The sequence below is a fragment of the Delphinapterus leucas genome, chromosome 2 (assembly GCF_059928025.1).
Source record: "Delphinapterus leucas isolate spDelLeu-1000000601 "Yukka" chromosome 2, BTC_Dleu_Yukka2, whole genome shotgun sequence".
NCBI lineage: Eukaryota > Metazoa > Chordata > Mammalia > Artiodactyla > Monodontidae > Delphinapterus > Delphinapterus leucas.
In genome coordinates, this window is record NC_143130.1 from 131,133,290 (window position 1) to 131,145,647 (window position 12,358).

General features: G+C 40.0%; 1 protein-coding gene and 1 non-coding gene across 2 annotated transcripts; one reads left to right on the forward strand and one right to left on the reverse strand.

Annotated features, from left to right (window-relative positions):
- Positions 1 to 6,939: 6,939 nt before the first annotated feature.
- RPS29 (ribosomal protein S29) lies at positions 6,940 to 8,772 on the reverse strand. Its single transcript, XM_022570644.2, has 3 exons — positions 8,641 to 8,772; positions 8,303 to 8,402; positions 6,940 to 7,041 (listed from the first exon to the last, which is right to left on the reverse strand). The coding sequence occupies exons 1-3, from the start codon at positions 8,700 to 8,702 to the stop codon at positions 7,033 to 7,035; spliced, it is 171 nt and encodes a 56-aa protein (XP_022426352.1). The 5' UTR covers positions 8,703 to 8,772; the 3' UTR covers positions 6,940 to 7,032.
- A 161-nt stretch (positions 8,773 to 8,933) lies between these two features.
- On the forward strand, positions 8,934 to 9,233 carry LOC149750286 (signal recognition particle RNA). The gene has a single exon (XR_016392317.1).
- Positions 9,234 to 12,358: the final 3,125 nt, after the last annotated feature.

Sequence of the window (12,358 nt, forward strand, 5' to 3'; positions counted from 1 at the left end):
TTTTCTAATAAAACTAATGAAAAAATTTTTTCATTTAACAGCTTTTAACCTAGTGAGAGGGTTTTCAGGAACAAATTTAAGTCATTAAAAAGGGATAAGGTTATTTAGAAAATCTATAATGAAGGACCCAAATGATTTGCTCCCTTGGTAATAAAGAAGCTAGGATACTCAGGAATCAGATAATAAAGATTCCTGTCCAAGGAGAAAACTTTAAAGGAAATTGTGTTTAAGGAGATTACCTACCCAAAAAGTTCCAAATAAGAATTCGTTTTCACAAACCCTTTCCTTTCATGATTGACTGAATACATCATCTGTGCTAGATGTCCCCAGTTAATCTTTGTGAATGGTAATAGAAGTTAATTAGCATCAAAGGAAAAACAGATGCACATGTTATCAAAAATGGGATTTGTGGTTTGTGAAAAGAGAACGCAAAGTAAACCAGGCTCAGTCTATGAAATTCAACTAACTAGATTGCCAAGAAACAGGTTCCATTTCTTCTTATTTTATGCTTTTATTGATTTGCCTGTGCTGCCATGAATGATATCACTCTGTCAACTAGTCCTTTATTATGTAATCTTTTTATTATTTAGGAAATAAAACAAAACCTCCTTTAGCATTAACATATTGGGATATTATTCTTTATGGGCAACTGTTAACAGTTTCAGTAACCTACATATCTTTGGTTCCCTGGATAAAGGCTTATTGATTTTTCTAGCTCCTGCTATTAATTCTTGATGTTTGGCAGTGGAGGCTCAGCTAGTCTACACAGGGGAGCTGTTTACACAATCAGCATAATTATTATTGGGTTGTATAATGTGCATGAGGCTACTGGTACTTAACACCCTTTACAACTTTATTAAGCAAAGCTGTTTTTTCCTTTCATTGCTGCAACATCTAAAACTACAAACATACCTACAATGATCCTATTCTGAAACCTGGATTATACACAGCAAGAAGTTACAAAGCAGCTTCTGAACATGTACCTGTCCTAAAATGTGTTCAAAGAGACCACTGATATCCTGCATTACTGGCCTTGGAACCACTGTCATATATAAGCAGAAAGAAGGCATGATTTTTCTCTTAACACTAGCTTCTCTCCCCCACTCTCCAGGTACCTCTTCACTCTCCTCCCTTTCGTTAGGACCTTAGCAACTCTAGTCACAGTCCCTGTCAATAGAAACTCACTCCTCCCTTTCCTTTTGTTAACACTGTTATGTTCTAGGGTTAACTGAATTAGTAAAGGTTTTACAGTAATACAGCTGAGTGGCAGTCTGAGCAACAAAGTGAGTTGACCAAGGACATCAAAGCACTGGTGAGGAGTCACTCAGAAAAGCTCAAGAAAGGTCAACATCATCATCCCTTAGATTCCAGTTGAATCTCCTGGCTGAGCACCTAAGGGGGTATTTAAATTCTGCAAAATAGTTCAAGACAGTGCTTCAGGCTAGTCTTTACCATTGAAACAGAACTGGAAGACTTTACAACTAATTTGTTATCTTTGCTATTGTTACTCCTCTTGCCTGCTAAGTTTGTCCTTTTGTTCTCCTGAGATCATTATTACTGAAACCTGTTCAAGGACAAGCACTGTGGCCAGGCTTAGATCACAAAATGGTTTAAGCCAAAAATGGCTTCTCTTATGTCAAGAAAGCCATGATTGGTTCTCTTTCTCTGGGGATCCCCCTACCCTACCTGCTTACAAAATGAGTCCAGGAAAGTGACCAATGGCAGACATCCCAAGGTGAAGGGAATGTTGGTCATTTTCACCAAGAGCATAGCTTCTTGAAATGCATCCTTTGAACTCTTAGGATGGGGGTTCAGTTGAGGACCACGGCAGCCATTTCCAGAGCCAGAGATGTTTTAGTCCTTGCCCCAAGATCAGTGGTTCTGAAACAATTCAGGCAGGTAGGGATCTCTTCGTAAACAAATAAAAAGGTGTTTAGGGGATAAGGGGACTAATAGGAACAATGTGGGGGCTTAGGGGGTGAAGGGAAATGGGGGCATTGTGGTTCTATAGGTCTTCAGTTCATCTGTCAGGGAATCCAGCATTTGTTTATAGGACTCAGAAGGTCAAGTCTGGAATCAGCTCAAGGGGGTGGTCACCATGACATACATAATAGGCTGAATTTAACTTGTTTGAATTATTTTCTCATTAACCAAATGACTTTAAATTTAAATTATATGATAATTAGCCCATCTAGATTAAACTTTTCACTTCCAATCTCAATTCCTTTAAAGTTCTTATAGACAGAGGACACCTGGAACTAGCACAGCCAATAGTCTAATCTAGTCTAGTCTTTGGCCCCTATATAGCTTTGATTGCTACATACATATATACTCAGCAATATCAAAAAACTGGGCCTTTAATTTTCTAGATTAACCCTTGAGAAACATCTAGCAGCTCAGCCTTATCTTCCTTTTTTTCCCTTTTTCAATTTTTGTGCATATTGAGGAAATTCAAACACCTTGTTTTACCCTTCTTAGTCACACCACTAGTAGGTGTGACTACCTCCTACCTTTTGCTCTGCCTACCCCAAAGCCCAATTCTCTAAGGCACCAATCATTAAAGATAGTTTTCAACAAGAACTATGTCTCAGACAGAGCAGGTTGATTTAAAATTGTCAGGGGCATTAGCCATGTAGATAGCTGTTGAAGGCCAGGGTCTCTGGTCTTTCTGAAATGGTAAAAGAGGGCTCATAAATAGTGAAGAAGCACTGATGCCCAAACAAATTAAAGACACTACCAAATCTATTCATTCATTCATTATATTTTTACCATGTGCCTGCCTTATGAAACATGCTATGCCAGGCACTGTCAGGATCTAGATGGAGTGGAATTCAGAGAACACCAGAGACGGCTCTTAAATCAGGTCCTATAAGGAATAGTTGAAATAATCAGTAATGGTTAGCCTGAAATAAGATTCCAGAAGAACATGAGAGTCCTCATGCCTAAATAACCTTTTTTCTTGCAGTAGAGATTTGACTTGTTTTGTATAGGACCACATAGAATTAATATCAATGGATAGAAATCAGTGGAAGGAAATAGCAAGAACTTGCTATCAGAGCAATCTAAAAATAGAATGAGCTGTATGGGGAAGAGCAGAAACCTAATTAGCAAAGTTGGTACCTGGGGCACTATACACTGCATCACTGGATAGCCCACCCCTAAACAAATCTTAATCTGACTGCTTCAAAGCAAATCACCTGTAATTCTATTACCCAAAGGCAATCACTGATGACATACTGGCACATTTCCTTGTTTTTTCTGTGCACTTTAACATAGCGAAATTGTACCATATATACAATTTCCCATTTTTATTGAAAATTATTTCTCTGGGCTATTTTGTAGACTACAAATATTTACCAAAGCTTTCTCTAATTGTTGTACATTTAGAATTTAATGGTAGGAGCAGGAGTTCTCAAGACGTCCTAACTGGTGGCTTGAATCTCACTTACTGTGCTTTCTTTGAAAAGTTATTCTTTGTGTCTCAGCTGCCTCATCTGTAAATGGGGATTATACCTCACAGAGTTGTCGTATTAAAGGAGCTAATTCAAGTAAAACAATATAACAGGGAAGAGCCAAATCTGACATGTTGGATCTATTTCTTTCACTTTAACCTTCGCTTTCCTTTGCTTTTGTTCACTAAAAGGATACTGTCTATACACAGTGGGCTGCCTTGGGGAACACTGCCCTCTGCCTGAATGTTAAAGCCAAAGTGCCTTTGTTCAGGGAAACATCCTGACCCTGTCCACCTGTGATGGCTGCAAGAAAGAAGAAATGAACACATCCTCTCCCCGGGGCTGGCCATTCCAGGGGACATTTGCAAATCTTATGGCCTTTTTACTTTACTTCCTCATCTCCTCCCCTCTCTGTTCTATAAAAAGAAACTGGCATCCAAATCCAAAAAAACTATAAGACGGTTTTTTGGAGACATTAGTCTGCCATCTTCTCGGTCTGCCGGCTTTCCGAAGAAAGTTCTATTCCTTGCCTCAGCACTTGTCTCCCGATTTACTGGCCTGTCGTGCAGCAAGCAGAGCGAGCTTGGACTCGGTAATAGCACTAAGAAAGTGCCTGACATACAGCATTCACCCAAAAATTTTACCAATTATAGGTAAGACAAAAAGTCTGTAGAGAAAAATTGTGGAAGACTTCAAAATGGACCAAAAGGTTACTGGCTACTTTTCATGAAACTTAAAGCTCTGTCTACTAGAATCTTGGGATGAGGAAACCTGAGCCTTTTGTTTGAGCTATTTTACAACTCTGCAAGTTATACATAAATGATACTTGTCCATGGACACGCAAATTCTGTCTGGTGGATAACTTGACTTCCCTCCCCTGTTGAAAATGCCAGTTTTACATTTATTTATAAATTCATTTCAATATCCTTGATTCACCTATTAAGTGTGATGCTTTGAATTCTCCCTTGAACTGGTAGAAAAATCTTACTGGTTTCATTGAGTTAAATAAAATCTCAACAGGTCTTTTAACAGGTCCCATTCAGCCCTAATTCAGTAAGTCAACCTAAGACTATATACTCTATGCTTCAAAGGTTGTTTAAACCTCTCTTATAAAATCTATCATATTTTGCCATCAACATTATTGAGCTTGGGCTTCCCTGGTGGTGCAGTGGTTAAGAATCCACCTGCCAATGCAGGGGTCCAAGCCCTGGTCCTGGAAGATCCTACATGCCGATCAACTAAGCCCATGCGCCACTACTGAACCTGTGCTCTAGAGCCCGTGAGCCACAACTACTGAAGCCCACACGCCTAGACCCCGTGCTCTGCAACGAGAAGCCACCGCGAAGAGAAGCCCATGCACTGCAACGAAGAGCAGCCCCCGCGCGCCGCAGCTAGAGAAAGCCCATGCGCAGCAATGAAGACCCAACACAGCCAAAAATAAAATAAATAAATTTATAAAAAAAAATTATAGAGTTTTACTAGGGAATTTAATTCAACTCTTCAACAATTCAGGACCTACTATTAATATACAAGGTATCATGCTACACGCTGTGGTAAATATGAAAATAGTAGTGCTTGCCATCATGTAATTAATTATCTTTGGGGACAAGAGGTACAGTCTTCCAACCTTACAGTGTGTTGTGGGTATTAAGAACGTCTGGCACATACATTTTAAAATAGAATCTTTAGCAGTAAGTTATTCAACCACTAATAGGGAAGACCAGCTGTGCACACCAGCCTTCTTACCCACCACCACACACACACACACACACACACACACGCACACACACGCACACACAGCAGGGACTGGCTAGGGAATGTTCCCTTCCACACATTCCCTCAACCAATGCATAATTCTTACAGGTGCATTTACCCAGGACTATCCCATTAGAGCGGTGTCCACTTCTTCCCCAAAACTCTCAAACACATAACAGACCTCATTTTCCTAAACCATTATGAATAAGCCTCTCTTTTTCACCTCAATACTTTTACAACTGCTCAGCTGGCACTGCTTCTCACCCACGCACTCTAACTACATCAGAAAACTCCCACATCCTCAATCTCCTCTACCAAAATTCTATCCACCTCCTCTTCCTGTTTAAAACCTAGCTGTTCCCTAAAGACACTTCCCCAGCAACACTATGTTAAAAAAACAAAAAAAACAGAAACTTCATGGGAGGTCCTCCATAGAATTGTCATGTACTCCTGGGATTCAGGGTCAGTAGAGGTGAATTTACCATGAAGCTCTCGAGACCTAAGCTTCAGTGTCCCTAGCTTTCATGAGCTCCCTTTAAGGTTCTTAAACTAGCAATGTGTTGCAGTTTCTGAAAAATTCACAGCTAATTTAACCAGTCAGTTAAGATGCTTTTTTTTCCACTCCAGCTTCCATTGGCACACTTTCTCTCCTGTTGGATGGCATTGTACCAACCAATTTTAAGAGGCAGTTACAGTTGATCACGTCCTGCTTGGCTTCTAGTATGCCACTTTTTGGTTCTCCTTCTGTCTACTTTGTTGAATCCTCATCTTCCCACCTGTCCCTGGAATAACCCAGAACAGTCTTCTCCATGTATTATTCAATCCTTAGACTTTAGGGCTTAGATCTCATCCAGTCACAAGGATGAGATCCACAAATAGCATCTATTATTCATACTAAGGACAAGCAGTTGAATCTCCAGTCCCAAGCTCCTGTCAACTCCAGATAAATGCCTACTTCACAGCTCCACGTGAATGTCTAATAAGCATTTTGAATTTAATATGCTATAAGCTGAACTTTTTCTTCCCTAAAACAACTTCTCAGTCCTAGCTCAATAGTAACTCTACCCTTCCAGTTGCTTAGGCCAAAACCCTTGGAGTCATCCTTTGCTCTCCCACAACTAATCCATCAGCAAATCCAGTCTTTTTCCTCTTCAAGAAGTCACTGTGACTACCTCAACTACTCTTATCCTAGCCCAAGCCAAGATCATTTGCCTAAAATATTCCAATAGACTCGTTTCCCTGTCTCTACCCCTGCCCCACTAAAGATCTACTTTTGCTCACAAGACCCATTTTACTTTTAATCACTCCCCACCCCACCCCTTCCACATACAAATAATTGAGAAATTTACAAGTTTTGCTAATTATACCAAAAGCTAGGACTGCCACCACCAGGTAAATGCTCAGAGCAGGTTTTAGTGCTAGCCTTCTTTCTCAAAATCAATTTTCTGTAGTTTTACTTTCACTGCCCAGCTCACTGTAGCCAGTCAACTACTCAAAAGACAATTTGTCTCAGGTTATATGCTGGATGCTCCTATATATAGTGGGCACTTCATGGAACAAAAGATGTTAAGTATAAAAATAAAACTGGGATTTACCAGAGTCCAGCAAGAATACTTTTATATAACTGAAGGAAAATAAGACACATATTGTGAAGACGAATCCATTGAAGATAATTTTTAAAAGATTTCTATGAACAATCGGCTATTACATTCACATGAAAAACATTCATAACTGAAGTTTTAAACTTTTTATTTTATATACAAAGAGTTAGTATTGTTTCTGAGGAAGGTAGATATGCGTGATGACCCATTCAAGAAGTTCACACTTAGTCCAACTGCAAAAAAAAAAAAGGCAGATAGGAAATGAATTAATGCATAATGCTTTAAATATCCATTTCATTCTCAGGAAAAAAAATGGCTCATTATAGAATGAGGTTTAAACTGGAAATCTGACCACCCCAACTAGTTATGGCGATCTAAAGAACTTAAATATTTACTGAACACCTACTACAAACTGCTCCAAAAATCTCAACAATTATATTTTAGACAGTGAATTTTAATACTGGTATACCCAATTCTACCATCAAAGACATTTCCCGCTAGAAAAACACTACTACATAAAATGATCTTTACCAAAAGCTCAGGATGGTCATTAAGTAGGCAGCATATTCTACCACTATTCTAAGGAGCCGTTCATAAATTAACTCATTTAATCTTAACCTCTGAAAAATGGGACACAAAATTACCGGGCTTGGGGCCATTCTCTGATCTACTACCTCCAACTAAGTTATCTGAACTTCCACAAAGTAATACTAAACATACTCTTAAGTATTTGGTCAAAGCCAAAAGTTTAAGATACTTTGTTCCTGTCACAGAAATCTCACATTAAACAACTTATACCCACTGTAACACTAAAACATAAGGACACCTAATTTTAAAAAATACGTTCTACTCGATATTTTTGAGCTCTAATTATGAATAAAAAGGTAGTGACTGTTATTTTGTATCTCAAAGGGCCAATAAGGAATTAGTTTTCACTTCTAGCATTTAAGCGATTTTTAGGAGCCAAGAAAGCTTCATATATACATTAATTTCTACAACAACCTTGACATTTATTTTTCACAGGCAAATACTTAGCTTTGAGTGACTTGACCAAAGTCACACGACTAGGATTCAGATCTCTGAATCCTAAAAAGGTCTACCTGGCCCCAAACCTCAAGCTCATTCCACTGCACGGCCCTATCCAACATTTCAGGACAGCGGACAACGTATGTATTCTGCTAAAATTAGCTAAATACGATTAGACATTTAGTATTTAATTGTTCCTGAAAAGTAATTTTATGCAACATTATACATAGCACCTAAAACTGTCACAAGTGGGTAAAAAAGAATGAGAAAGTCTACTTTTAAGGCCTTCACCCCCACCTCCATTCTATTAACGTGACTACCAAAACTCTCTCAACAGTGTCATACGCTACCAAGGAAGGGCCCTGCTAGCTACAAGAGGAAAGCGGTGTTGGTCAAATGCCCACACCACGAACTACCCGCTCGTCGGCCCCTCACGGACACAGGAGAGCACGGCGTCGGCGGCCGTACCTTAATGAAGCCGATGTCCTTCGCGTACTGGCGGAAACACTGGCGGCACATATTGAGGCCGTATTTCCGGATCAGACCGTGCCGGTTTGAGCAGACGCGGCTGCAAGGAAAGAGATGGCGTTACCCCAAGTCGCAGAAAGCAAAGTATTCGGCACCCGGGAGGCCACCACCCACACTGCCTGCCGGTCTCCACGGACCCATCACAGGCCTGTAATGGCGGCAGACACAGCTACGATTCCGTCTCCCCATGCCGCGCCGCCCGCGGGCTCCTCCACAGTACATTTCAAGCAGCGTCGCGCCCCAGAGCAACCCTTCCCTGAAGCGACATTGTTTCTCACCAAGAACGAGAACCCTGGCCGAATTTTCTTGGATGGCTCCAGTAAAGCTGCTGGTGCCCCATGTTGCTTCCTTGGCTGCAACAAGGCAAAAGGAAAGACAGAACGCACGCAGGCGCTCTTCAAAACTTTCAGACACAGCTTACCCAGAAGGCAGTGCTGACAAAGGACGCGTGCGCAGTGTGGCTACGCTGTTTCGCTGGTGTGAAGAGGAAGCTTGGAAATAATCTAGGCGGGCACAGCTGATGACGTCACCACACCTCAGCCTCTAGTTTTCTCTTTCGCTGGCTCCAACCGCCGGGCGTGGTGGCGGGCGCCTGTAGTCCCAGCTACTCGGGAGGCTGAGGCAGGAGGATCGCTTGAGCCCAGGAGTTCTGGGCTGTAGTGCGCTATGCCGATCGGGTGTCCGCACTAAGTTCGGCATCAATATGGTGACCTCCCGGGAGCGGGGGACCACCAGGTTGCCTAAGGAGGGGTGAACCGGCCCAGGTCGGAAACGGAGCAGGTCAAAACTCCCGTGCTGATCAGTAGTGGGATCGCGCCTGTGAATAGCCACTGCACTCCAGCCTGGGCAACATAGCGAGACCCCGTCTCTTTTGAACCCCCAGAAATGAGTTTTGAACCCTCTAGAAATAAATGATGTTACTATCATACCGTCTCTTCATCATCGTCTGAACCTTTTACATTGTTTTAATTAAAATTTTACACTTGGAAGAAGGATTTTTGCCTTAACTCAGTACTGACACCTACTGGGGTAAACTTATAAAATAACTTAAAATCAACTGTAATAACTAGGAGTCAACGGTAGGAGTTCCCGTTTTGTGAGACAAAATACGTTTTCAAACTTTTTTTAATTAACACACTGCTCCTAGAAATACACCTACACCATTCCAGAAGAATGACACGACTTAGTGTGTTTAATTTAATATTTAAATGTAGTTAGTTAAGTTTAAAGTAAGAAGCAAGTAAATGCCCAATATATGTTGCTTTGACCAGATGATTTGGTAATAAAATAACTAGTGAAAACCAAATGCCATCTAATAATCTGAAAAATGTCCCTAAAACCCACATGGTTATTTATAATGTCTTTAGATAAACCTAAAATTGTACATGGCTCTGATATCGAAGCTTTAGCTAGATCTATAAAATGTACCACAGGGTGCAATAATGCAGGAAACTTTACACAGGAACTCTTCTTTGTTGTTTTTTGTTTTTGATTGTTTTTGGTCGAAAACAAGATGATAAAGGAAGGAGTCAAGCCAGAGATTTAAAAACCAGATATGACTTGATCCTGCCCTCAAAACAAATAGAGTGAGGAAAATAGGATTATCTCAGAGCCCTTCTTTCCAGTTTCAACTTTTTTGTTTTCAGTTTCAACTTTTACAACTCAATGATATGTATACAACTAAGTTAGTAGGACAATTGCATTAGATGATACATGTGCTCATAGAACACAAAAGGAGCAAAGAAGAAAGAGATTCATTCCAGCCTGAGGTTCATTTGAGGGGCCTTTGAAGTAGACCTTAAGTGATGAGTGGGGTTTTTACAGGCGGCACTTGATGGAAGGGAATGCATAGTGAGAGGAAGAGTTTGAGCCCAAGAATGGAGTTGGAAAAAGCTTGGAGAGGATGAACAATCTTGTGTAACTAGAGAGGAGGATGCACAAAAGACCTAGTGATAGATGACTGAAAGGGTATTTTAACTTAAAGCCTGATTGTGAAGGGTCCAATGTCAAGCGTCTACAGTTTGCCTGGAATTTATATCAGTCATAGATGTGTAGTTTCCAAAATCCATGTGCCTCTCCAAAGCTAATCAAACATTTCCCACCTATAGCCTTCTCAGACCTTTCCCAATTGGTCTCCGTAATTTTTAGAAGATTACAATGGTTCTTGAGATCAATTCCATAAATATTTTCAATACTCTGATATATAATCCTCTGGGCCAAAAGAAGTGAACTCATTTAAAAGTGGGGGGAAGAAAAGACAAACAAGAAGCAATTAGTTACACTTGAACAGTAACAATCTCTTAAACTATCTTGATATTCAAGTAGTTCTTAATGTTTATTCTGGTCTTGAAAGTTATTCTTCTTGATGGAGATATTACAAAACTGCAGCTGAGAAGCTGTACTTCCTGCTCAGTCTTAAGATAATGTAGCACCATCTATCTCCACCGATGGTATTATCAATTTCTTTTCCAATAAAAAAGCTGAGCATACAGTTTTGGGCTTCCCTGGTGGCGCAGTGGTTGAGAGTCCGCCTGCCGATGCAGGGGACACGTGTTTGTGCTCCGGTCTGGGAAGATCCCACATGCCACGGAGCGGCTGGGCCCGTGAGCCATGGCCGCTGAGCCTGTGCGTCTAGAGCCTGTGCTCCGCAACGGAAGAGGCCACAGCAGTGAGAGGACCGCGAAACCCAAAAAAAAAAAAAAAAGCTGAGCATACAGTTTTAAAAGTCCATTTTAACCCAATGTTTGTAAAGAGCTTTTGGCTTAATCCTATACTCTTCTTACAGATTCCTATTACTCTTCTGTATTTGGCTTTTAAATTCTTCTATTAAAACATATTTCCCCCTAATATAATACATACTGAGTTCTCTTTCTTCCTTTCTTTTCCTTCTTTTGTCTTTCTTTCTTTCTTAAATACAATAAAATACAAAGGAGAAGAAATGTGCCATAATCTCCTAGCCCAGATAACCCCTATTAATATTTTCTTTTGGAAAAAAATAAAAGTAATACTTATAAGACTGACACATTCTAATGGGACAGAGTATAGATATTATTTTTGAATTTAAGCACATTGGAATGACTGCATGTTAAGACACCATTATTCAGATATCTCCTATTTTCTTCCTTAAGTTATTCTCACAATTATTTGTGATTCTACATCCATAATTTGTCATTTAAAGACATACATCTCCCTTGAGCTATCTTCAATTTCAGAACTTATACATATATATTCATTTCAACAGATGTTGATATTTTAATTAATTGTATACTCTAAAGCAAAACACAGATACATAAAGTATATTTTTTAACTTTTTATTTTATATTGGAGTACAGTTGATTAACAATGTTGTTATACTTACAGAATTTTTTTTTTTTTTGGCAGTACGCAGGCTTCTCACTGTTGTGTGGCCTCTCCCATTGTGGAAAACGGGCTCTGGACACACAGGCTCAGCCGCTCCGCAGCATATAGGATCTTCGCGCACCAGGGAACGAACCCGCGTCCCCTGCATCGGCAAGTGGACTCTCAACCACTAGCGCCACCAGGGAAGCCTGTAAAGTGTGTTTTTGAAAGTAAGTTTTTATCCAACCCAGACCCCTATTTCTCCAGTCTCCCTGTCCAAACCCACATGTTATCAGGATCTTTAAAGAAATAAGTGTAGCTATCTAGCTATCTATCTACCTATCTACTCATCCACTCACAGAAGTATATGTGCATATCTATGCATGTATACATACATATGTATAAATGTGCCCATATACATATGTTTGTATTTATATATATTTACTACATTTCTCTTCACTTATACAAACAGAAGCATACCATACCCAATGGTATGATTCTGTTTGTACAGAGAGATCATATCTGTTTGTACAGATAGATCATACAAATAGATCATAAAGCATCTTAGAAGAGTATAAAAGCTATGGAGAAATATATAGCAAAAATAGGGAATGAAGTGAAATTGGAACATCTTTGAACATTCCTTTGCATACTTAA